This window comes from Malurus melanocephalus, unplaced genomic scaffold (genome assembly GCF_030028575.1).
Source record: "Malurus melanocephalus ecotype Western Australia unplaced genomic scaffold, MMel_1.1 scaffold_86, whole genome shotgun sequence".
Lineage (NCBI taxonomy): Eukaryota > Metazoa > Chordata > Aves > Passeriformes > Maluridae > Malurus > Malurus melanocephalus.
In genome coordinates this window covers 943,512-969,220 of record NW_026623318.1, presented here as the reverse complement: position 1 = coordinate 969,220, position 25,709 = coordinate 943,512, and the positions used below count along the sequence as shown (strand labels likewise).

Here is a 25,709-nt window from a genome sequence, read left to right as displayed (position 1 = left end):
GTGACAGATGGAGGGAAGGGGGAAAGAAACCCCACCCCGTTCCCTGCTTGAGCCTCCCGTGGCTTTGGAGGGCACAGGGCTGGATGTCCAGGGAAGCTTTTAACGCTGACCCCATTGTCGGCCACCTGCTCTTCCCATCCTCAACCAACGGCCCGCTCAGGTGTCCCCCATGGGAAAAACCAACACAGACCAGTATCCTCAGCCAAAAGTCAGCTGTGCCTGCCCACAGCATCAATGGAATGACGGGAACACACAGCACTGACCCTCCGGTGGCTGCAGCCTGATCGTGGAATCACAGAAGTGTTTGGGTTGAAGGACGTTAAATTCTTCCAGTGCCACCCCCTGCCATGGGCAGGGACACCTCCCACTATCCCAGGGTGCTCCAAGCCCTATCCAGCCAGGCCTTGGACACTGCCAGGGATCCAGGGCAGCCACAGCTTCTCTGGAAGTTTATCCTGGAAGCAGTGAGCAAAGACACAATGGGAAAAGTGGCAACCACCMGCCTGGGGCTTTTCCACCACCACAGTGACACCAAGCAGCTCATCTGTGCCCTGCTGCAAGGAGAGGGGGAGTCAACAGTTTGGATATTTGGGACGTTATTCCCTTTGCCCACAGCAATCTGTTASAGTTTTGATCCTGTTTCACTCCCTGTCCCACCCCAGGACTCCCAACACAGAGAATCAGGTGGGCTGTGACAAAGGGGGTCTCAGTCCACCCCGCCAGGATTACAGACATTCCCCAGCCCCTGTGCTCCTCTCTGGGACTGCTGGGACACAGCCACAACTCCCACCCCACATCCAGAGTAGCAGGGAGTTTGGAATAACAAGATTGAGGGCAAGTGCAGCTGTAAAYCAGGGAGTGCTGTAATGGTTTTGCTCCAGCTGAGTGACCTTGGAAAGGAGCGTCGTGACCCAGGCCAGGTTCCATCTGCTTTTCCTGGACACAGAGGAGGAATTAAAACATTCACAGGGAGAAACTGTTGGATTGCAGAGTGGGACTGAGAGATCCTGCCTGGCCCTTGTGGCTTYATCCCCTGGGCTGAACCAAAGGGCTAGTTGGGGCACTCAGGTCCCTGCCCACGACCTTTTTCCTGACTCTATGGCATGTGGCCTCTTCCCACCTCACATCCCCTTCCCAAGGCAAGAGGGGAAATTTGTAACCACCACTTCTGATTTAACATTTAAACATCTCCTCCTTCAAGGGATTCAGCTTGGAAAGAAAACAGCAAATTCTGACTTTTTTTTTTTAAATGAGAAAGAATTCCAAGTTTAATCCTCTTGGGAGCAAAAGGATTAACAACAGATTTTAAGAGATTTTTTTAAAAATCAAATTCCACATAAGGCACCTCCATTTCAGTGGTTTTTGACGTGGATACAAGAACGCATGCAAAGTGAGCTGGAACTTCCCAGGAGCACCAGTTTCACCAGGAACTTAGTGTGTGAGGAAGATGGATTTAAGAGTTGGGGCTGAAGTGATGCCAACACCAGCAGCAAAGCAGTTTGGGGGCCTGGCACTGAACTTCCTCAGCTGGGGGTTTCAGCGCTGCTGAGGAAGTTCTGCTTCCCCCACGGATTAATTCCACTTCTTGCCTTTCCCAGCAGATGGAGAAGTGGCCACAGCCATCCCCAGAGCAGCTGCCTTGGAGGCAGCAGCAGCAACACCACTAAGAATCCCAGGATTACCCAACTGCTGGACTCCCTCAGCTCCCAAAAACTCTCCCTCCTTCGAAACACCAACTCCTCCAGAATCAACAAAGAGAGCATGAAATAAAACAGCCTGGAATAACTAAAGGAGGTGAACATGATATTTATGAACAATAAGCAGTTTCCCCTTAGATGGGCTCCCAGGGCTTCCCGCAGCACTCAGCCTGATGGGAATCTCCAGCTAAAATATTTGGGAGTTGGGAATATTTCCCATCTTCCTTCCCCACAATGCTACACAAAACCAAAACTGCAACTGAGAAAGATAATGACCCAAATCCCACCAAGCAAGTCACCCTGGAGCACAATCAAGGTTTAAGTACAATCCAGATGATCCARCCGCAGCGGTATTGGCTTCACTTAACTGTATTTAAATAAAATTAAGCAGTTAAAAAATAACAGGCACTAACATTCCCTGGCAGTGCTGACCCCACCGAGCCCAGCCCCACGAGGCTGTCCCCACCCTCCCCGGGCGCTTTGGAGGTGTCACACAGCACAAGAAGCCACAACATTTTCACGAAGCAACGTAACCAAAAGAATTCCAAGGCAGCTCCCAGCCGGCGTCTGGCTCATGGGGCCAAGGTCCAGGTGCTCCCACGGAGGRAACAGCCCAGGGGAGTGGGAGCGCAGGAACACGTGGCTCTCCCACTGAGGTCCCCAGGCTGGACAGTCCTTGAGGGTCCCTGCAGCCCTCAGAGCTTCTTGAGCCGACTGTACATCTCCCTCTTGCTCTTCTCCCCAGCCCAGGTCCGGCTCTTGGTGCGGAATCTCTTCAGGTCCTCCTTGAAGTCCTTGTGGTGCATGGGGCGGTAGCTCTGGGGCTCGCAGAAGCTCTGGGGAGAGAGAAGTTGGGGTCACCTCGGTGTCACCAGGGTGGTGATCCCACCACCAGCAGCCACTGGAAGAACAGGGACACACCCCCCACTCCACACGGGAGCTCCATGGCAGACACACAAAGTCCAGGGATATTCAGGTGCCAGCCATCAAACCAAGGGCTTTSTGTCCAGGGCTCTCATCCCAAATTTCCTGGCAGACAGCACAGAGTCAGTGTGGTGTTCACCTTGGAAAGGCACACACGGGAAGGGTGAGATCAGCTCCGCTGGTCGGAGCAGGTGCTGATCATGCCAAGATACGAACAGCGATCACCGTGGGTCCCTTCCAGCTCCGAGCATTCCACAATCCCTGTRCCTCGGGATAGGTCCCGCCTCACAGGGAGCCGCCGTTGGCTGTCCCGTGCTGCCACCTTGAGGCCTCATTCCCCCCTCCTCGGGACAGCCATGGAGACAACCCAAAATCCAGGGGGACAACCCAATCCCGGGGTGTCCCTCAGCCCAAGGGAGCCAACAAATCGCAGGGAGAGCCAAAACCCCGGGCAGCACTCACTGCCATCAGCTCCAAGCACTGGGAGAGCCACCATCCCACAGGAAAGAAGATGACAGCCCCATCCAGCTGGCCATGGACAGGCCAAATATATCTCCCTGGAAATGCACCAGGAAAGCAATCTCTCAGATAATTGCCAGTGGGGGGGCCTAAGGGACTGAGGCCTGTTTAGGTGAGAACAGCAGAACAGATCCCAGGAGCACTGGGACCATGGAAAAGCTGCAGGAACCAAGTGACAGGAGAAATMCCACCCTCAAAGTGTTGGGAAGAGCTGGGGGTGGTTTTTAGTTTCCTTGTCTCAATTAGAGGCTGCAAACTCCAAGCTCAGGTTTTCAATTTTGCTGGTTTAGGACTGTACAAGTTCTCAGGTTTCCATTTATTATCCAGCAATTACTGTCAAGCCTTGTCTTCTCCCCTGCTCCGAGAAGGCTGAAATCCTTTCCCTGAGTGACAGCTCGTTCTCAAGGGGGAGAAACCACTTCTGTTTTACTCTTGACACAAGTGGAAAAGCCCTTCAGCTCTGGCAGGAAGACAGCTCTGAGACAAGGAACAGACTAAGCTGCTCTGGGAACAGCCCACTAAGAGAGAGAGCAGGTAAAGCCCCTCCAGCCAAACCACTCTGCCCCAAAGAGAAGTCTGAGTATGAATAAATTATTTATTATTTATCTGTCATTTCTCCTCTGAGTGTGAGAGATCACAAAATCATCATGGAATKGTTTGAGTTGGAAAGGGACCTGAAAGACCTTGTTCCACCCTCTGCCATGGGCAGGGACACCTCCTATTAGCCCAGGGTGCTCCAAGCCCTGTCACACCTGGCCTTGGACACTTTCAGGGGTCCAGGAAGCCCCATTACTCACCTGGCACCTGGARAAGAAATCCTTGTAGCCCCCCTTGAGCACGTAGAGCTCTGGGTAGTGCAGGTTTGGGTACTCATTGCTCAGCCTGTCCTGCTCCCTCACAAAYCGGCACCTGCAGCAGGGAAGATCCCGTGTTAAATCCCACACTCAACCAATAACTGCCAAACCCACATCCCAAAGCCCTCATCCCTGTGATGGCAGGAGTTGGAGCTGCCTCCAGTGAGAGGCTGAGGAGCCACCCAGCCACATTCACTGACTTTTCCTTCCCCTCTGAACATTGCAGTGCTCCAGCCCAGGCCCAGCACAGCTTCTCATAGCCCAGGCTGTCCCAAACCCTGCCAGAGGTGACAACCACCCCCTGCACAGGAACTGGAGCCACCCCAAGCACTCAGCTCCCAGTGCTGCAGGAATTCCTGAACTGGGGAGTGGAACTCACATGCGAGGGCCCCGCTCTGAGGAGAATTCACAGTGGAACACCACGATGACCCGCTTGTTCTCCGAYGGCTGGATCGGCTTCTTCAGCAGGAAGTTTTCCACCTCCTCTTCCATGTGGAGGTTTATGGCACCCTGGAAGGGCAGAGTCCAAGCAGTGAGGGCAGGGGACCAGCAACAACTTCACCCCATTTCCTTGGGAGCCTGCTCCCAACACAGCTCCAAACCCCACCAGGACACCAGGGACAGTCTTCCCTGGGCACCCTGTGCCAACCCCTCCCCACCCTCCCAGCCAGGAATTCCTTCCCAATATCCCATCTATCCCTGCCCTCTGGCAGTGGGAAGCCATTCCCTATGTTCTGTCCCACATGCCTTGTCCTCAGTCCCCCTCCAGCTCTCCTGGAGCCCCTYGAGGCACTGAAAGGGGCTCCCCACCAGAACTCTCTGGGTGACCTCTTCCTGGTTATTTTACAAAGCCATTTTTTCTTTGAAGTCTGTGACTTAAATGAAGTTTAACATTCCAGTTTTTGCTTCCCAAGATACCAGGATGCTGGACACAGAGTTACATTCTCCTCTGGAACTTGCATCACCCTGATGGCCCCAGCCCCTCCTCTGCTCACAGATCCTCTGTCCAAGATCAAGGCAGTGGGTGGGTGGGACAGGATCCCAGTGTGGGACCACAGGGATAACACATCCATGTGGCCTTGGATAAAAATCAGCCCCACAGGGTGCCCAGTGACCCCAAGCTGCAGCTTCAGACCACCCAGCACTGCTCTTATGGGGCCAACATACCTTGATGTGTCCTCCTTCATACTCATAGGGGTATCTACAGTCAATTATCACACACTCCTTGATGAAGCTCTCAAACTTCCCAGTCAGCACAGACACAATCTGAGGAAAAAAACCACAAAAAGCAGAGTTCAGTTGTTTCAAACCATTTTTGTGTTATTCCCCAGACACCAGTGAAGAATTTTTCTGGYTCTCCTTGGAGCACTCACCATTTCTGAGTCGATGTATTTTAAATCTTGATGTTTCCCATCGACAGTGTCAAATAAATAACTCTGCAAGAGACAGAATTGAGAAAATTCCAGCTGTGAGGCACGTGGGTGACAGCACAGTATCCAGCAGTTTGCTCTCCTGACCAGAATCTGCAGGAGTTAAAACTCCTAAGAATTCTAAAACCAAGGACAGAATTTCATTTTTGGCTCCTACACTAGAGGGATTTTACARGGTTTTAACCACAAATGGATCACTTTGTGTCTTAACCTGGGACATTTTCTCACCAACACCCTCTCCCGGTTGTTTGARTATCRTGGWATTGTTAAAGTTGGAAAAGACCTCCAAGATCAAATCCAAAGAAGCAAGGCAGGTTTATACGGAATCAGAAAAGCCTCTGTAAAGGGAAGTGCTTTTCTGGGCTGGTTTGTGACATCCCCACCAAGAGAGGCCCTTAAACACTTCAGTTAATACTTGGAATCTCTGGAATTACCTTGGAGAAGTCCCCAATAAGGTCTCTCTGGTCACTGTCCAAAATGCTCTCAATCTCTGCTGTGGAGGGCTGGGTCCTCACTACTTTCATGCTCTGCAGRACACAGGTCAGGGATCCATGAGCACAGAGGGAAGGCACATCCCATTCCCTGTTTCCCACAGCTGACAGCTCAGAGCCTGCTCCCAAGCCCTGAACTGAGTCCTCAGCTTCCCTGCTGGATCAGGGCAAAGCTCAGCTTCAGGACTGTGCAGCTGCTGCCCCAACAATCCACCTGGAAAAGCTCCCACAAACCTCCCCAGACCAACACCAGATCTCCCCTAATCAATTCTGTGTCACAAAATGGATGCTGAGCCACCAACCGTTGAGTCCTCGGAAGTTTCAGGCAGGCTTTTCCTCTTCTTGCTTTTCCCTGGAGAATTCTCTTCCTGGCATCTCTCCATCCTTTTCTGGGTGGTTCTTCCTGCAACGCTTGACATGGACGAAGAGCCAAACAACCGGCATCGCTTGGCCTGCGAGGGAGGAGAAGAGTTGAGTTGGACAGCAAAGATTTATAAAAGAAAATAAACACAACTCAACCTTTCAGATTATTCCAAAYTTTGCCTTATTTAAGGCACCACCACTGCACAGCTACAGGGGGCTGTTAATCTGAATTATCCAGGCTTTACATTTCCAGTAACACTTGTTACTGGGCGAGCTTGGAGCACCATAAGCAAGATAAAGAGCCAGCAAAGTGCTCTACACCAATTAGCAGCCAATTTATCAGCAGATTAAGGAGCTTTCTGCTGGAGCCTAAACTCCTTTCCCAGTCTGTTTTCAGAGGATCAGGTTACAGCATTCCAGGTGAGTCTGTGCAGAGTGAGTTCCAGATATGTCAAGATTCTGATAAGGGAAGCCAAGCTCTTCTCACATTTATGAAGTGCAAGAAGTTTTATACCTGTAAACACCAATTGTTCTGCACTGACAAAGTCTCCCAGGTGAGCAGCTGCAGAGATAAGGGAACTCKGCAGGGGATTTTGCCAGGGCTTGTTTTGTTGTTCTTAGGGATACAGGAGACATCGGGAACACTTGTCCCAGCTGCCAGGGCAGTCCCTGTCCCTGCTGTGGGGATACTCACCCGATTGTCCGCTCTCCTCATGACCAGCGGTGCCGTCCACAGGCTGGACACATCYGAAGGCATCTCCTCGTCATTCTGGGAAGAGAAGGAAGCTCATTCTCATCCATCTCACCACAGGAGACATTACAAGTACAGCTCCTGCATGGCTTGGACAAACATTCCAGCTGGATTCAGCTGTCAGAGCAGCTTTAGGAATTTATTAGTTCAGTTCTTAAGGAAATAACAGAACTGAGCCAATCCATGTTGGAGAAGGTGAGTTTATCAATTCATTGATTGATTGACAAAGATGAGCCCACAGAGCTTTCAGCATTTCAAATTCAGTGGGAAGGAGTCTTGTATTGAAGAGCTCAAAGCAATCACCACCTCTTCTAAAGAAAAACACCAACTGTTCAAATAATTCCCTCAGGTCTCAAACTACACATAATTCACTTATTCACATGCCAATCCCACTGTCTGCACTAGGGAAGAGCACTTAAAGGATAAGGACACCCCAGTGTGAGCTGGAAAAGAAGATGAGAATCTCCYAGTGGGAAGTGTYCCTGCCCATGGCAGGGGGCTGGAACTGGATGGGCTTAAAGRTCCCTTCCAACCCAAACCACTCRGGGATTCTGCGGTTCCCAAATACCCAGTGTGGTGTAGTCTGAGCACCCTTACTGCAGCCAGAGCACATCAGACAGAGCAGGTTTGGGGATCTCCATCCTGTTCCCTCTGCACACACCTTCACATCCTGGTCATCCAGCAGCTCCAGGAAGCCATCATCATCCTCGCTCTCCGAGGAGGGCAGGGAATGCTGCTGCAGGAAGGCTGCCCTGTAGTTTTCCTGCTCCCCCGAGGCTGTTTCACCCATGGGCAGCTGAGAGAAGACAGAATGAGTTTTAACAACATTCCCTCTGTTCCCTGCAGGGTGCTGAAGCCACAGAGGGGCTRCCACAGCTCTCTGTACTGCAGGGAACACCGTGGTTATTCCCAACCCTGAGCTGCAGGTGCTGAGCACAGCACAGGCAGGAATTCCCAGGATGAAGAGCTGCTGGATCCAGGGAGTGGAAACAAGATTTGGCCCCCCAGCTCTGTTTCCCTGCAAGGACCCATCATCATTTTTCAGTTGCTTTTTCTAAACAACAAGATATGAATAAGGTAACATTTCCTCCCTGGATGTCACATCTGGACACAAAATCCAGTTGCACCTCTCCAGCTGGGTTTGTTGTTCCAAACGCATCTGCCTGAACATTAAGTATCAACTTTACCAATCATTTCAATCCCACATCACTGTCCACACTCCCTTCAATTACTGAGCAGAACCTCAGCTCTGTGCTGACTCATCTTTCCCAGAACAATGTTTCCAATTTCTGGCTATCTCATGAGCCAAAGGTGAGAATTTTCTTATTTGGCAGATAAATAAATTTTTCWATTTGGCATCTGAGTGACATCAGCTCCTTAGAACCATGACAGCAGGGKTTTTTTTTGATCCCAGAGAATTAGGTGAGAATTAGTTGAAAAGAACTAATTACCTGAGCTGGAGCTGAATTCAGCCTTGCTCCAGAAACACCCCTTCCATCACGGAAGCAACGAGATGCTGGTTTGGTTGGCTTCTTAAACTCAAATGATTCCTGAAATAAAAAGCAGCAAAATGATCATTTTAGCAAAATTACAAACTGTGTTAAGTTGCTTGGATCCTTTTATATTTTTAGTTTTTCTTAAACTGCCTGACATTTTAGATTTAAGCTCCCTGCTGCCAACAGGAATAAGCTGAAGGTGAATGTTTTCAAATTAAAGATGTTACAGGAATGTTTCATWTAACATAATCCAGCATTTTTGCTCTTGGCATCACCTACAGGCTTCAGCGCTTTTCTATTTCTGTCAGTCAACTTCTCTGCAGCACAAATCACTTTTGGAGGCAGCCAAGGCTGTGTCCTGACACCTGCAGAGCTGCTGGAGTCCCACCGATGGGATTCCCAGCAGCTAGGGCAGGCCCAGGACACCAGTTCCAGGAGGAACCAGGGCTCCCCATGGCAGCAGTGGGAAGAGAGAGATCTACCCAAGCACCTTCTGAAAGCAGCTCTCACAGCTGTCCAGAGCAAGCCGTGGGAATACCTTCTCCCTTGCCACAGCCAAAAACGAGTCAAGGCCAGTGGCACGAGGGCAGAGCTGGGCAATCAGAGTCTTCCCAAATTTTATTAACCTCCCATCAGTCTGCAGCCACTCCCATCAGTGCTGCCAATTCCCTTCAGAAAAACTGAGCCAAAGGTGCTGTGTTTGAAGAGCAGCCCGGCAGGGAGTAACTGAAGCCTTTCCCACTCCGTTCCCTGTGGCAGGGATGTGCTAATCCAGCTGTCTCTCCCCTCCCACCTGATCATGGCAGGCAACAGGAAACAACACTTACATTCTCCTTATTTTCATCCTGTTCCAAAGGCTGAAAAGCATCACTGTCCAGAGAGTCAGAGGGGTTTCTCTTCAGAGCAGGGCTGGAGCCCAACAGGCTTTGCTACAACACAGAAGGAACAATTCAGGATTGGGCATCAGTCCTTGCACAGGCAGATGTTAAGCACTAAAGGGGTTAATAAAGACTGGAAGGTCTCTGACTACGAATTTGCACACACCCTGTGCAAGAAACTCTGCCGACACTTCGGTACAGGGACCAAAATCTTCAGTGCACCAGTGAYAGAGCCACATCACGGAAATTTCACACTAAATTAAGTGTGATTTGGCATTTGCAAGCTGCAGTTTGACATTAAGCATCCCAGCAGCTGGTGCTGAGGCCAGAAAATTAACAAATATTCAACTAAATGTACTCAACTAAAACCATGCTAAATCCTTTAACATGTCTAAAACACCAATACCACTCTCACTTACCGGCAGGGAATGGATTCTTCTGAAAGGTATTCGAAGGCTACAACGAAGAAGAACCAAAATTTATTTCAACATCTTGCTCTGGCATTTCAATGAATAGAAATCACCCCCCAACTCCATAATCTAAAAGAGACACTGAGGAAGAGTTAAAAATAGAATCATACTTACTTCAGCTTGCTGGCTTTGATTGCTTTCTCAAACCTACCAAAGTAAAAGATCAAAGGTTGGACTTGAAGGTCTTAGAGATCTTTCCCAAATTAAATAATACTGTGGTTCTTAAGGCACAGAAAAGCACAAATGAATGCTAAAAAATGCAGTTCAGCTACACCTTGGTGCAGCCCCAGACTGCAGGCAGGTATCAGTGCCATGTGGTTGCCAMAACACCCCTGCTGGGAACCAGCACTTCAGTGCCCTGGGCACAGGAAGGGCCAATCCCAGCATTCCAACTGCAGAGCACATGAGGAAGTGCAGCAGGGAAGTCCCACTGCACATGTGCCAGCAGAGGAAAAGCCCCAAGGCCTCATTAGGCCGTGGCTGTTAATGATGCCACAAGTCAGGTTTAACACGGAGTTACTTACGTGTCCTCCATGGTGTCGTGTGAGGTTGCAGGGCCAGGAGAGTCCAAAGCCAAACCTGCAGAGGAGACACACATTTCCCACTGAATTTATATCCAGGAACCAGGGATTACTGGACACAGCTACAAATTTCTATAGAAAGGCCCAGGAAATTCATGTGGAAAGTCCCATGTGCAGCCTCCCCTCGGTGCAGGGACAAATAAGAGTTACAGTCCCTCCCSACCGTGGCGTTTGGATCATCAAGTGTCAGTGCCTGGGGAAAGCAGGGATAATTAAAAAAAGCCCCCCAGGCCCTGCCTGGGCTGTCACATGGAACAGAGTGCTGGCATTCAGCATGGAATACTCCTGGCTTATCCTCTCACACACACCTTAATCAACAAYTTAGTCCTTTAGGGTTTTTTTCCCTTACGCCATGTTTTAGTTACACCTCTTCCTACGAAGACATTTTGGGCTCATTCCAAAAAAATAAGCAGTCAAAAGGCCCTTCTTAATGGGAATTAACAGGAAGCACTTCAGAAGCGCAAACCAAGCAAAACATTTCAGCACAGACACGTCCAAACTCACTCCAACACAGATTCCTGAAGAGCCACAGAAAGTGAGGATTTGGAAAGGCTGGTTTCTCTGTCCTGCTCTGTGGTTTGTGAGCTGTACTCATGTTTTAACACTTCATAAAGTTAATTTTTAGGCTGAAAGTGCCYTCAAAATGGGGCATAAATTGAGGTGGAAACAGGGATTTCCCTGAGCTGGAGCAGTAAAGCACCAGAAGGCGTCTACAAGTTATGGAGTGAAACTTGATTTCATTTTCATTGATAAAACACCTCATGTGAAAACCAAAAAATCCTTCCAGGCCAGTCCCAGAACTGAGGGGYTTCAGATCATCAACCTGCTCTTGGTAACAGAAAAGCACATGGCAAAGCCACTCACTGGCACAGTCTGGGGTTTAGAGACAGAAAATACAGTGAGGACTCAGCCTCCTCACCTTCCAAAGGCAGGAGGAGCTCCAGGAGATCCTTTTCAGGGCTGAGATCCCAACAGGAGAGGTGAAACACCACCTCCCTGTTTTCCACACCATCAGCATCCATGAGCTACCCCAGATCAGGGAATGGTGGGAGTCCAATTCCCCAGGAATGCCTGGGTTATCCCCAGCAGCCTGATGGATCTCCAGCTGTCCCTGCTGCCTGGCACCATGTCCAGAGCAGGACACCACAGAACCGCTCYGACAAACACCACCCCAGAGCGCAAAGCACCACAGGGAAAAAGGGAAAAAGGCTCTGCTGGAGTTGCCCCAGGGGGCAGAACCAGTTTTCCCTCCCTGTTACCTCTCCTGCTCACAGTCTCCAGGACAATTAATKTGAAAAAACCCACCCACAGCCCCAGTCACGAGCTGAAGAGGCTTCCTGAGGGATTTTCCACCTGCYTCCCTCCTTCCAAGAGCACAGGAATAAGAAGGGGCTGCAGGGACTGCAAACAGGGATAGTTCTCTATCCAAACCCTGGGAGCTGCTTGCAGTGGGACCCATGTAAAAATGCATTGCTTTCCAATTCTTAATCATTATTTATTAACTGAGGACTCCCTACCTGAGTCTGTAGATTCTGAAGATGCCGATCTGTGTAACCCAGTCTTGGTTCCCAGATCTTGCTCCAGGTTTTCATGCTTCCTGTAAAGGAAATTTGGGATTTAATTTAAAAGTTAATTGAAGCAAGAAATACAGCACTGTAGATAGGTACAGCACAGGTGATCATCACCTGGATTTCTACTAGAGCCCAGTTATCATTCCTGGAACTGCAACTTTCTCTTTGGCAGCCGCTCCTTTAATTCTGGGTTTTGCATAGAAAAAAGTACCAAACTTCTAGGTGCCAAATTTCTAGGTCATTTTGATAAATAGTTACCTCCCAAATTTAATTTTATCCACTAAACCTCAGGACTGAGAGAGAAGAAAATCATATGGAGCCCCACATATATAAGGGAAAAACTACCTGAGTGAGGCTCCAGCATGTGGCAATTAAAAAAAAATGCAACCAGGGCTACAAAATCAAAGGACTGAATAATTTACATGGAGTGAACTACCAATGGATTGCAGGAATCCCAGGAATCTGAAAGAGAGAAGGATCATAAAGCAGGTGATTGCAGAAATGAGGACAGAAAATCAACAAACAAAACCCAGGAGGGTCATTGAGACCTGAGTGGGCCAGGACAAAACGGGAGCCACACAAGGGAGAAACTGTGGGAATAATGGGATTAGAGGAGTTAAGAGACCAGAAAATGGAGCAACTGTGGCTGGAGTTATGGGAACAGGAGAGGAGCTGCAGAGCCCAAAGACTGCAGCTCCTGGCACATGGAGAAAAAGGGAGGAGGGTGCGGGGACAGGGCTGGGGTGGAACAGGGAAGGCAGGAAGGGACACAAAGATATTTGTGGGAGAGGGGGAAGCCTGGGAAGGGCCCAGGAGAGACATGAATACCCAGAGCAGACCCGGGGAGGGGGGAAGATCTCCCAGAACGTGGATCCATGTGGGATGGGGGCACGAGGAGAGAGCCCTGCAGGGGGGACACGTCAAGAAAGGGGCGCCATGGAAGTTGGCAATGCGGGGTGGGGGGGATAAAATTCCCGGAGGCCTCATGGGCGGGGGTGGGGAGAAACAGCTCCGGGAGGCCTCGTTTTTGGGGGAAGGGATGGGGGAAAAGGTGCTGCAGGCTTTGGTTTCAAGTGTGGAGAGGGTGCTCAGAAGGAGAGGAAGCAGGATGAGCCCTTAATGCTTCTCTCTGGAAGGAGAAGGGCATGAAGAGACCCCCAAGGCCTCTATTCAGGGGTGGGGAGAAGGAAAAGGAGGGATCCACGCGGCCTCACTTTTTTGGGGGTGAGAGCAGATGAGCAACGCGAGGCCTTGCTTCTGTAAAGGGTGGTGAATAGGAAAGGAAATGAGTTCCTGAGACCTCGCAGTGCCGAGGAGGGGAGGTAAAGACATTACCGAGGGTCTGGGGTCTAGGGAAGGGGTGTTAAGACATCCCCGGGGTTTGGGGTTTGAGGAAGGTGGATAAAGACATCCCAAGGGTTTGGCGTTTTTTGGAGGGAAGGGAGTTCCGTGAGGCTTCACTGAGCGGGAGGAAATTATGGGGGCGGATGGAACGGAAGGAAAACGACTCCGGGAGGCCTTGGGGTTTTTTATAAATGGGGGGAGCCTCCCCAGGCCTCGCTGGGTCCGGGAGGGGGAACAAAGCGTCTGGAGAGGGAACAAAACGCCCTGAAGGAGAGACAAAGTGCCCAGATGGGCTTGTATAGCTGGCGGGAGGAGGAAGTGGGGCTCCCTTAGAACGGGAGGAAAGAGCGGAGGATAAGCCCTTCAAACGTCGCTTTTTTGGGACATCACGACAGAGGCGAGAAAAAGGGGGGTGCCCGGGCCCAGCGCCCCGACTTACCCGTGCCCCAGCTGCTCCATGGTGAGGCGAAGATCGGAGACAGGCGATAGCTCATCTTGAAACAGTGCTTTAGCCACGGCGGGCGAGGCGGGGGACGCCGGCGAGAGGAGCAAGAGGCGGCGGCAGTGTGAAGCCCTCGGGGTGGGATCCATCAGAGAGGGAATGGGACTTGGAAGCGCACCCGTCCTGTCCCGTCCCTTCACTGCCGTCAGCGCGGCCGCCGCAGCGCTTTGACCCCAGCCGGTACCCGTCGCCAGCTCCGAAGCTGGCGCCAAACCGCGGCTCAGCCAATCAGCGCGCGGCCTCCCGCGGGGGCCGGGTTGTTTTTTTTCAAACCTCCCCTCCCACCGCGCGCGCCCCGGCCAGTAGGAACGGCGGCGCAGCAGAGAGACCCCGCCCACGGCGGCAGCTCTGGACCAATAGGAAGGCGAAGCAATCGGCGTGGGGGGCATCCGCGCCAGCGGGGGAGGACTACATTTCCCAGTGTTCCTAATGAGCGCACCGCGTTAGCGCCCCCCACGCTGCACACTGGGAAATGTAGTCTCCGATTCACTGACGCGCCGCTTTCCCGCCATGTTTCCGGCGGTCCCCCTCTCGCCTGGGCGTGAGGGGAAAATGGGGACGATGAGAGAAAAAAARGTACAAACTCAGCAGATAACACGGCCTCGCTCAGCCAAAGAGCCCTTCCCACGTAATTTATTTTCAAGTGAGTTCTCTGTGAGAGCAAAAGTCTTTAGTGAGGCGTTTAGTGAGGCGTTTGGTGAGCGGCTGTGGAAATAAGGCAGTGCACATCCCTGCAACACTGGGATGGGGATCATGGAGCGATGAGCAGAAGGGAGACTTGACTGTCGCCGGTTGTRCTCCACATAAACTCTCAGGACTCGCAGCTTCTCCTCAGCTCAGGGTTTGCAAATCTCTGCTGTCACATTGTGGCAGATSCTCTGCCACGTCTCTCCGCTGGTTCCAGAGGCTGCTGAATCCGGCGGATCTCACATTTTCAGGACATGACCCACAGACCTTTCCCTCTGCCCGGGCCCTTCCATCCATCACTCACACAATGCTCCTGATTCCTGGATTAGACAATGTGGTCTTTGCTCCTTCCCTGACCCCCTGTATCTCAGAGATGTCCATCACACTCCCTAGCTCCTGCTGATCTTCCAGCTGTGTCCTCACTCCAGCTCTCCCTCCCTGAATATTTTCCTTTTTACAAGCTTTTTGAGCAATTACCACCACTATCATCAGTTGGTGGCTCCACCCTGACTTCCTGGGTGTGGGGTGGCTGCATCCTCCGGCACAGCACAATGCTACAAAGGCCACCATGGACCACCAGAGCCTCTTCCCTCCTCCCCACCGATTATTCCCATGGCCTCAGTGCCCACAGGGAGAGGAAGGACACTGCTGCCATGAGATCTAGCCAGAATACCAGCATGCAGACACCCCCCAGGTGGGACAGCACTTCTTTAATGCTCCAAAGGGCTTGGAAGGAGGAGATGCAGCAAAGTGCAGAGGGSATCCAGCCCAGGCAGAGCTGCAGCAGGTTTGCAGCGTGATGCCATGTCACTCCCACACTTTCCTGCTTAGCGAGCCCAGGGCATGGGCAGAGACCTGGAGCCCATCCAACKCTATCAGTCACACAGCTGGATGTGGGTTTCTCGTGACCAGAGCCAAAAATAYGGGAAGACTTTCTCGGTGAAGGAGGCCTTGAACTGCAAGATCTGTGTCATGTTCTCTGCATTGTAGAAGGTCACTTTGCCCGCTTCATARTCCAGGTGGACCCTGATTCTCTGGAGCTTTTCCCCCAGTGCCAGTGGGGCAGGGGGCAGGTGAAGTGCCGTGTACTGACCATCCCAGTCCAGCCGCAAGGCCCAGATCTTCCCCAGGGCCACGCTGAGCGAGTCCTTCCTAAGTACGGACTCCAGGGCCACCCCCACGGCCCAGCTCTCCCCCTTCCCGACCTCCAGCTCCCARTAATGCCTCCCAGATGTGAACCCCTGGGAGCCCAGGACACTGGGGCTGCCCGTGAATCTCTTGGAGGTGTCAGGGAGGKTTTGTCTCCCATCTCCAAGCCAGACGGTTTTGTGGTCCTGCGAGAGGGTCAGGTGAAGACTCGCCGTCTCCGGGTCCAGCGTCACCTTCTCTGAAGGATGACAGAAATGTCAGTCTGTTCYTATTGGGGGAATCAGCACCTCTCCCCCCTGAACCACGGGGCTGGGACATGTCCTGGGAGCACAGCAGRCACTCCTGCAGCCCCTCGGGTGGCATGGGGCACAGGATCCCACTGTCCCCCACTCTGGGACCCAAGGGTTGAAAAGATGCTGCCTGAAGCACGACTGAGCCAGGAAGTGTCCCACRTGCGGGTGACAGACACAATGGGCTTTGCCAAATCTGCTTCCAGATGTGCTGGATGTTGCTGGCTGTGGGGAGCACTACATCCCGCAGGTGTGAGGAGGCACTGCTGCAAGGCAGGAGCCCTGCCAGGCCAGTCCCTGCTCAAATGCTCACGCAAGAGAAAACCAGCTGTGAGCCCTGCTCTGCCGAGCAACCCGGCATCCTCACTCCGGAGCCGGAGCTGCCCATCCATGTGGGATGTTCTGCTGCCATCCCGTGGTGTCACCGGGCAGCGTCACCACCCCAGACCCTCAGCTAAACCCACTCCTCCGGGGACTGCAGGGGGAAAACTGAGGCACGACCGTGCTGCGCTCAAGTCTATCATCCCAAAAATTGAGAGTGCAGAGAGTGGCCTAAGCACAAACAGTGCTGAGCCCAGCGATGCTGCATCATGTGGACCCCAAGCACCTGCAAAAGCACTTCTGGTCATGCCTAAATGCCAGCTAAAAACATGKACAGCCCCTCTGCTTAACTGGTCAYAGACTGACATGGCCTGGTGCTGTCCTGGTCCTCATCTGGTGTCACASCACAGGGTCCCTGGTGCTGCCTGGCACGGGGACAGACCTGAATTCTTATAGCAGGCCTAGCCAAAACAGTAGGACTCAGTTCTAGACAGATKCYGGGTTTAGATGTTGTGGTGTGAGWCTCCYTCTGCCAAGGACATGAGGAAACTCRTGCTGGAAAGGTTTTCYCCCTCACTTGTGCCCACCAGCTCCAAAAACTTACCCCTTTCCCTGTCTACCTCGYTCTGCAGGCTCTCTGGAAGAAGGAAAGGAAGATGTGTGAGTATCTCTCCTGTGGCACCTTTCCCACTCCCCATTAGAATGGCAAGCCAGATGTGGAGCCCCAGGCTCCTGCAAAGCCCATCCTSGGGATGGTTCCCATATGGAGCAGGCATTTTGCTCCCAAGCCCCAGGCAGAGGCACCAGGCAGTGGCACCAGGCAGTGAGGATTTCTCACTTCCAGCCAAGCCCAGGGAAAGCCCAGCATGGAGCCAGCAGAGCTTTACCTTTGAATTTGRCCACCATGTCCAGGACCAGCTGGCTCGTCTCAGAGAGGCTCTCAATGCTCCTCTGCAGCTCTGGGGAAACTGGCTCTGGGATCGGGGCCTTGGCTGCCTCGCAGCTGAGGGGAGCAACATGGAGAGGAGCTCTGAGCCCAGCTGTCAGCCAGGGCCAGGAGGGAAACAGGGAAATCCCTGCAGCCACAGAACCCAGGGGAGCTGTGTCACAACTACCAGCATGGGAACCTCATCTTTTAGAGGGGTGCAATGGCCTCTGGTTCCCAGTAACATCACATGTAACCCCAAATACTCAGCAGGACAAACCACCTCCCTCCTGGCTCCTGGAGTGTTCCCAAACCTCTGGCAAAAGAGCTGCACAGGAGAGTGACACCAAGCCCGTTTCATACCTGCTCAAGATTTTGCCAACATCCTGCAAGAGAGAAAACACAGGTGAGCTCTGGCACTGCTGAGGACAGTGGTGCCTGGGGCAGGGAGCTCCAATGGCTGCCCAGCTTTGTGAAGCAGGTTAAGGGGGTTGGGGGTCACCCCACAACTCATCCCAACCCTCCCTTCCCTCAGGGCCCCAACTCACAGTGGGAACACCACGGTGTCACAGCCTGGCCTGTCCCCCCCRGCTACCCTGGCATGCAGAGGGTGCCAGGTGAGTGTCCCCAGCCTCACCAGGGGTCACAGCACCCAGTGGGTGATGCAGCCTCACCATGAGGAACTCGAGCTCCGGCTGCTCCCGTTTGTCCTGGATCTGCGCAATCACCGTGTCCAGCAGCGACTCCCTCTCCAAAACCCTGGAGTTGTATTCATCGCTCCGACTGACAAGCTCCTGGGACACCCGCTCCAGCTGGGCCAGCAGGATCTTCTTCTGCTCCTTCAGGAAGTGCTGCAGCTCTTCAAAGGTGTCCTGCACACGCTGCGCCTCCGATACCATGGTCATCTGCAAGGCACCGCACAGAGGCTCTGAGCCAGCCCCACCTCCGGCTGCTGCAGAGAGGGGGCAAGGACCACACGGAAAGGGACCAGAGATTTTGTAGAGGAAAAGCAGGAACAATGGAGAGAGGGGAGGCAAGGGGCCCAAGGAGGGCATATGGGATGGACAGGGAGGAAAGAACTGTCACGGAAAAGCAGATAAATATATATGGGGAGAGGGAAAGATGGCACATTCCTGGGGAGCCAGGTAGGGGAGCAGTGTGGGGCATGGAGAGGAACACACACCAGCAGGTCATCACTTTTCTGCTCTCCTTTGGGCTTCAGCTTTTCCTTCTGTTTTTGTAGAATAAACAGGTTGCTCTGGAGTGTCTCCTGGGACAGGGATTAAAAAAGGCATTTTTGGTAGTTTTGGAGTGACATTCATAGGAGGCAGATGAGGTCACCAAACAGCCCCTGTGGGGACAATCCTAGTCTGGGGAGTCACTGGGGGTGACCCCTGGGTGCCTGGAGGTGGATTTTGAACTCAGAGACAACACCCAGATATAGCACTCTCCAAACTCAGTTAGTCAGACTGGGGACATCCCCATCCACAGCTCTTGTGGCCAGAAACATTTCTGGAATAACTCCATGTGGAAACCCTGTGGTTTGAGGGTTTTTTTTTATTTTTATTTTTAATTAGAAAAAACAGCTTTTGGCATTGGAAGTGGGATTTCTGGGAAGAGGTTTGCAGTGACAGTAGCAGTGTCTCAGACACGCTCCTTAAATTTGCTGGAGTATTAAAAAACTTCTCATGCTCCTCTAAGCCACCCCCGTGTCACAGTGAGCCAGCCCACACTGTGGGGGAGATACCCTGGCTGGGGACATCTGGGGCACAAGGGACCAAGTGGGGACACACAGTGGTGAGCAGTCAGAGGGACCTGGGCTTCTGGGTGGGCTGGGGCCAGGCGATGGGAGAACCAGCAGCCCCAGCAGGGTGGGATACGGGACCCAGCCCACAGACAGATGCGGATCCCAAACTGGTACCCAGACAGGGACCCCAGGCAGCTGGGCGAGGCCCAAATCCGTGACTGGACAGGGACCCACCCTAACCTGTGTGTGGAGGGGAACCAGACCGGTGCCCTGAATGAACTGCAGACCGTGCTGAGAGGAGACCCTACCCAGGCACAGAAGAGACCCAGATCCATACCTAGAGGAACCTCCAGCTCATGCCCGTAGCGGCCCCCAGCCTGTCCTTGCAGGGACCCCAGATGTTTGCCAAGACAGGACACTAACCTGTGCCCAGAGGGGACCCCTGCTGTCCCTGGAGGGGACCTAGACACACGCACCGAGGGGCTCCAGCCCACGCGTGSAGGGGATTTCACTCTGTGCCCGGAGGTGACCCTGACTTGCACCCGGAAGTGACCCCACTCTGTGCCCTGAGACGCCCCCAACCCGTGTCCCTCGGCCACACCCCCCCGGCAACGAAGGCACCCAGCCCCTTCCCAATCCCCCGGCCCCGTACCCGGAGCTCCCGGGCGGCCTCGTCGGCGGGGCGGACGCGGTGCTGGAGGTGCTCGGGCCCGACCCGGCAGAGCGCGCAGAGCGGGGCGGCGCAGGGCTCGCAGAACAGCGCCAGGGGYTCTTCGTGTTCGGGGCACCGGGGCCGCCCCGCCGCCTCCTCCAGAGCCCGGGCCAGCCCCGCCATGGCGCCCAGCGAGCGGTTGGGGCGCAGCGAGCCCGGCTCCACCGTGGTGCGGCACTGCGGGCAGGCGGCGGGRCGCGGGGGGTCCYCCAGCACGTCCTCCAGGCACTGCCGGCAGAAGCTGTGCCCGCACGCCGTGAGCACGGGCTGCGCGAACAGCTCCAGGCACACCGGGCAGGTGGCCTCGGCCGCCAGCTGCTCGCCCAGAGCCAGCACCTCCCGAGCCATGGCCGCGACGGCCGGGAACGGACGGGATGGGGCGGAGCGGGGCGGGGCGGGGCTGAGGCGCCGGGGATAGGCTGGGTGTGTGTGTTTGTGCGCCAGTGTGCACATCGATGTCATTAAACGCGTGTGTGTGCATGTGTGTGTGTGTGTGTATGTATGTATGGGAATGTCCCTGTTTCTCCCTGCTCCTGTGCCTGGATCTCAGAACACACCCGTGYGTGTCCGTGTCCGTGTGTCCGTGTGTGTGTTTGCGAGCCAGGGAGGAACGAGCAGCAGAACACCGGGGGCACACAGGCACGGGGCCCGCTGTGTGTGCTGCGTGTGCCCGTGTCTGCACACGCGTGGCCGTGGGCAGCCCACGCGAGTGGGGATGACGCAGCGGCYGCAGATGGGGAGGGCTGGGGTGARTGTGTGAGTGTGAGTRTGAACCTCCATCCCAGCCTTCCCCCGGGGCGCAGCCGGCACGCTCCGGCACGGTGCTGCCAGCGCCCGCGGATGCTCCGGATGTTTAAATTAATTTAATATTTAATAACCTGGAACGCGTSCGGGAGCTTCGCCCTGGCTCGGCCGTGGCGGCGGGTCGGAGCTGCCGAGCGGGAATCTCTTCTCGAGACCTCGCACTCGTCGGAGCCGCTGCCCGGCCATCCGGGCTGGGGTTAATGCAGTTTTAAGGGATTGTGTCGGGGCGGCAGCTGTGCCGTGCGGGAGCCGAGGGTAATCCTATGCTGCCTCCCTGTGCTGCCAGCCCCGGCCTGCTCGCCTGAAATCGCCCCAAACCCACGGCTGCTCCACTCCAGCCTCCATTCCCACACCCCATGGCTGCCAGCGCCTCTCCCAGGGTGTCCGTCCCTCTCAGCCCAGCTCCAAAGCACCCCGAGAACAGCAGCGGTKCTTAGGGAGCAGAGCCCCTCGCTGCCTCATGCCTCTCCGCAGGCTGTGGGTCCACATTGTCCCCTCTGTGCTGCTGCCGTAGGCTCAGCCCCAGTGGGTGCTGCGTGCACAAAATCAACCCCCCATACTCAGCCGTGGGTTCTGCTCCTCCTYCACCCTCACGTGCTGCCATCCGGGGCCCAAGGAGTATTTTGAGGGTACCATTCACCCCTGACACGATAAAGCAGTTGAACAAACCCCTCTCCGCGCAGTTACTGCCCTGCCATGGCTGCGCCCTGCCCAGGGTTCCTGCCACCCTGTTGCCCTCTTCCCTGCCCCGGTGGATCCCAGCCCCCGGGCCAGTGCCTGTCACAGGTCATGATGATGCTTCCAGCCGCAGCACCCTGGGGTGACAGCCTGATGTCCCCACTCATCTGGAGCCTCTGGGGTGCTGCTGGGGATACACTGCCCATCTCACACCCAAGTGGGGACAGCAGTGACTCCTGCTCTTTCTGGATCCATCTGTGTCCAGTTCCTCCAGCACCCCAGGCCAGGGAAAGCTGGGTGTCACCAGGCGAAACCCACAGGACAGGAGCCATCGAATCCATGTTCCACTGTGAGACAATGCTGTTAATTGCCACCRCTGTGGTTTTCAGTGTTGCTGCCACCTGCACTCAGGGCCACGATGGCCATGTTGTCCCACTGGCACGGGAGCTGCGCCTGCAGACGGATTGGTGAAATTTGAGCTGCTGAAGGTCACCAGGATGTTGTTAAATCCTGGCAGTGTCCAGTGACTGAGGCTATCACGTCTGTGTGTGGCAGGCGAGGAGCAGCGCAAAGGGCAGAGCTGCCATGTGGGGCCCAGTGACACAGAGCAGAGCATGGGCACTGCCAGCCCRGCCACACCACAGTCCTGGTGCTGCGGAGGGGCAGCCGGGCTAGTACAGGCACCTTAGTTCTGGTTTTGACAATAAAAAGCTGAATTCATCCATTTTTAGGAAGAAAAAAGGATGCTGCCAGGTCTGTGTCACTGCCAGTGTGATGAACACAAGCTGCTGAGAACCAGAATMGGTTCTGCTTTTCMATTTCCTTCTTCCCCATAATTGAATTTAGTCCTGCTAAGGGGGACACAGGGAGGCTGCCAAGGGACACAGGGCTGCAGCCATGTCCTCCTGTCCTGCACCCACACCTCCTTCCCAAGGCATCAGCCCCATCACTGCACTTTCCACAAAATCCCAGAATAGTTTGGGTGGGAAGGAACCTCAAAGCTCATCTTGTCCCAACCCCCCGGAAGGGCAGGAACACCTTCCACTATCCCAGGTTGCTCAAAGCCTTGTCCAACCTGGCCCAGCTTCCAGGGATAGAAGTATCAACACCTGTCAGGCTGCAGGCCCTGACCTGAAACCCCAAACAGCTTCCAGGGAGTTGTAGGCACCATCCCAGCAGTGAGAAGGAAGGAGCCCTGGCAAGAGCCTGCCCTGGCAGCCCCAAAATGCTCCCAGCCACAGTGGTGACAGCTGGTGGCTGTCAGTGGCTCCATGTGGCTGTGCTGCCCTCTGTGCCTTTCTAGAACAGAGAAGGCAATAAATTCCAAACTTGGGAGGGGTTAATATGCCAGGAAAGTCCTGGATGAGGACTTTGGTTCTGCAAAGGCATGAACAGATCCCGACAACTTCTCCCATCATTGCTCCGTTTATTGATGCCATTGTCCAACATGAGATCTGACAGCACTGGGAAGGAGCCCCGTGTGCTCCGGGGAGCTGATGTCACCACCCCAGCCCCAGCCCAGCCCTTCAGATGGATTTCACCCAGCCCAGCCACAGCCCAGTCTCAGGAGCTGCAGCCAGGACAAGCTGGGATCCCCAGGAACAGAGCTGGTACAAACAGGAGCTCAATCAAACAGCAAGGAGAGGGATCGTGTCCCACCCACCCCAGCAGCGGGTGCCCAGGAGCTGGGAGGTCTTTCCTTGGAGCCAGCCTGGAGCTGCTCCTCACTGGGGCAGGAATCCCGCTGCTCCTACTGTTGGGGAGCGCACAGTCGACACCACCTGCAGCAGCTCAAGGAGAGCAGAGCAATTAAACACATCAAGGTCTCGCTCTCAGTCCATGGTGACCCCACAGCACCCCGTGGCCAGACCCACAGCACCCTGACACCCTCGGTGGCGGCAGGGCCAGGCCCCCGGTGGGAGGACTGAGCATTGGGAACGGGTGTTTGGAGGAACCTTGCAGAGGGGTCCTACCAGAAAAAGGGTCTTTTACTGCAACTAGAATTTTATTCTATTGTATAATTCAGGAGTGCATCACAGCCCCGCGAGCCGGGCAGGCACCTATCAGCGCTTCCAATCTAGACACACGCAGAACTTCCTCATCAGCTGCATCTGTTAATTACTCACCTCCCCCYGGCCGGAGCTCCTCCTGTTGCGTCCAGCCTGGACGAGGCAGCGCCTCCGCAGAGCTCCTGGACAAAAAGTGACTGTGCCAGAATCAGCCTACAGAGCAGTTAACAAAAAAAACCCAAAAAAAACCAAAAAAACACAACCCCAAAACGAAACAAACAAACAAAAAAAAATCTTGCCCATCCTAAGGTTGCTTATCAAATAAAAAGTTCCTCCACATTTATTAAAAAAAAACAACCAGTAGATTTAAAAAGCAGTTATGAGTCCTACTCTGGCAAAACACCCTGTGTACAGGCTTCTTTTGTTGGTGGTTTGTTTGCTTGTTGGTGAGGATTCCCCCTAAATCAGCTGCTTCTGTTAATTTTATATATATATAATCTTTTAATTTTGCCGCGCGTTGCTTGCTTTAATTCATTAATTTATTTCCAATCAGCCGAGTCTCCACCAGACCAGCGGCGCTACCACACAAAGCTTCCTTGATGTCCATGCCCTGAGCTGGGGTAGGGGGAGATGGATGGAGGGAGGGTGGGAGAGATGAGTGGAGGAGGAGGAGAAAGAGGAGGAGGAGGGAGGGAGGGAGGTAGAGGAAGCTTCGGCAGCCCCTCACTCTCCCATGTGCGTCCTCAGGTGGTACTTGAGCGACTGCTTGTAGCGGAAGCACTTGGTGCACTCGGTGCAGGGGTAGGGCCGCTCGCCGGTGTGCGCGCGCTGGTGCTCCAGGAGGTGATGCTTCTGCGTGAAGTTCTTGCCACACTCGGTGCAGTGGTAGGGCCGCTCGCCSGTGTGGATGCGCTGGTGCTCCAGGAGGTGGTGCTTGCGGATGAAGCCCTTCCCGCAGACGGCGCAGGCGTGCGGGCGCTCCCGCGTGTGGATGCGGTAATGGTTGGTGAGCTTGGACTTCTCGCTGAAGGTCTTCTCGCACTGGCTGCACTGGTAGGGCCGCTCGCCGGTGTGAGTCCGCTGGTGCCGCAGCAGGTGGGAGGGCCGGGTGAAGTTCTTGCCGCACTGGGGGCACAGGAAGGCCATCTCGTTCTTGCCGGCGTGGATCCTCTGGTGCATGAGGAGGCTGATCTGCAGGCGGAAGCTCCGGCGGCACTCGCCGCAGGTGAAGGGCCGCTCCCCGACGTGGGTGATCTGGTGTTTGCTGAGGCTCGACTTGTGGCTGAAGCTGCTCTCGCACTCGGAGCACTTGTAGGGCTTCCCCGGGGGTGGGGCCCGTGACGGGGGCTTGAGGCCGTGCTCGGGGCGCCGCGGGACCCCCACGCCGCGGCGCGTGTGGCTGCGCTGGTGCAGCAGGAACTGCTGCTTGTTGCGGAAGCTGAGGTCGCACTCATGGCACTCATAGGGCCCTTCCTTGAGGTGGTTGCGCTGGTGGATCATGAAGTTGATCTTGAGCATGAAGCTCTTCCCGCACTCGGGGCAGATGTAGGGTCTCTCCCGCGTCCGGTTCCGCTGCTGACCGCCGGCTGGCTTCATGTCCCCGGAGTCCCTCTCGCAGGCCGACGCCTTCCTCATGCGGGTGGCCAGGCCCCGGGGCTGCACTTTGGAGCTGCACTGCGCTTCGCAGCCCAGCCCGGCCTCGTGGCTGGGAAACACTGGCGGCTCGCTCCGACCCGAGAACATGGTGCATGGCTCCAGTGGGTCAGGGTCCTCCTCCTCCTCCTCCTCCTCCTCCTCCTCCTCCTCTGTCTTGATCACGATCCCATCCTCTGAGGGGGGAAAACCAAATGGAGTTAGGGTCATCGGGTGGGACGGGGTGGCCTCTTACACCCCTGGGCGCTACAGAAACACCTGCATGGGCTCCTGCAGCTGTTTGTGCCTGCCYGCTCGGCCTGACTTTCTGGACATGAACCAGCTGCAGCCAGAACCGCGAGTACGGGGATGGGCCATGTCACCCCTGGACAAAGAGCCCAGACAAGCCAGCCCTGGCCAGGCTCTCCCAGATAGTGTGCTCTGACCACCTGCTGAAAGGGCTGGCAATCTCAAGGTGCTGCAGGAAGTGGGGGATAAAAGCACCATAATTTGCCAGGGCTCGGGTGGCCGAATGATTCCAGAGCAGCTCCATCTGCTGCTGTTTCACTGGGCTACAACACTCCTGGCACGGCACCGCTAGATGGAAACATAGCTCCAGGCTGCCAGCTCTGCTCCCTGCACAGCACAGCCAGCCGGGGACTGTCCCCTTCCCTCAGCCTCGCCGTGATCGGGTGTGGGAGAGACACTCCTGCTTCCCAGAGTACCTGGTGGTTGGATGGAATGGCAATGGGATGAATGGCAGTGGGATGGAATGGCAATGGGATGGACGGCAGTGGGATGGATGGCAGCGGGATGGATGGCAATGGGATGGATGGCAATGGGATGGAATGGCAGGGGGATGGATGGCAATGGGATGGATGGCA

The 25,709-nt window shown here is 54.5% G+C and overlaps 3 protein-coding genes across 5 annotated transcripts in view; all 3 read right to left on the bottom strand.

Moving 5' to 3' along the window:
- Positions 1-1,285: 1,285 nt before the first annotated feature.
- CDC25A (cell division cycle 25A) lies at positions 1,286-14,796 on the bottom strand. Its single transcript, XM_057367875.1, has 16 exons — positions 13,809-14,796; positions 11,972-12,051; positions 10,398-10,452; positions 9,988-10,020; positions 9,823-9,859; positions 9,353-9,454; positions 8,481-8,579; positions 7,691-7,825; positions 6,973-7,047; positions 6,218-6,367; positions 5,859-5,951; positions 5,368-5,430; positions 5,162-5,260; positions 4,374-4,504; positions 3,938-4,049; positions 1,286-2,533 (listed from the first exon to the last, which is right to left on the bottom strand). The coding sequence occupies exons 1-16, from the start codon at positions 14,258-14,260 to the stop codon at positions 2,393-2,395; spliced, it is 1,857 nt and encodes a 618-aa protein (XP_057223858.1). The 5' UTR covers positions 14,261-14,796; the 3' UTR covers positions 1,286-2,392.
- A 25-nt stretch (positions 14,797-14,821) lies between these two features.
- LOC130574575 (E3 ubiquitin-protein ligase TRIM7-like) lies at positions 14,822-20,075 on the bottom strand. Of its 3 annotated transcripts, XM_057367878.1 has the most exons (7): positions 19,643-20,075; positions 18,427-18,513; positions 17,918-18,148; positions 17,607-17,629; positions 17,206-17,321; positions 16,923-16,955; positions 14,822-15,945 (listed from the first exon to the last, which is right to left on the bottom strand). In XM_057367878.1, exons 1-7 carry the CDS (start codon positions 20,048-20,050, stop codon positions 15,434-15,436), a joined length of 1,410 nt encoding a protein of 469 aa, XP_057223861.1. In that variant the 5' UTR covers positions 20,051-20,075; the 3' UTR covers positions 14,822-15,433. The 3 variants fall into 3 exon arrangements, with proteins under 3 accessions (XP_057223861.1, XP_057223862.1, XP_057223863.1); XM_057367879.1 differs by lacking the exon at positions 16,923-16,955; XM_057367880.1 differs by lacking the exon at positions 18,427-18,513.
- Positions 20,076-23,440: 3,365 nt separating this feature from the next.
- LOC130574631 (uncharacterized) overlaps positions 23,441-25,709 on the bottom strand; it is a 31,722-nt gene continuing 29,453 nt past the window's right edge. Inside the window, exon 24 of the mRNA XM_057367965.1 lies at positions 23,441-25,022. Coding sequence (XP_057223948.1) covers positions 23,917-25,022 — 1,106 coding nt within the window. The 3' untranslated portion in view covers positions 23,441-23,916. The remainder of the gene's footprint in view (positions 25,023-25,709) is intronic.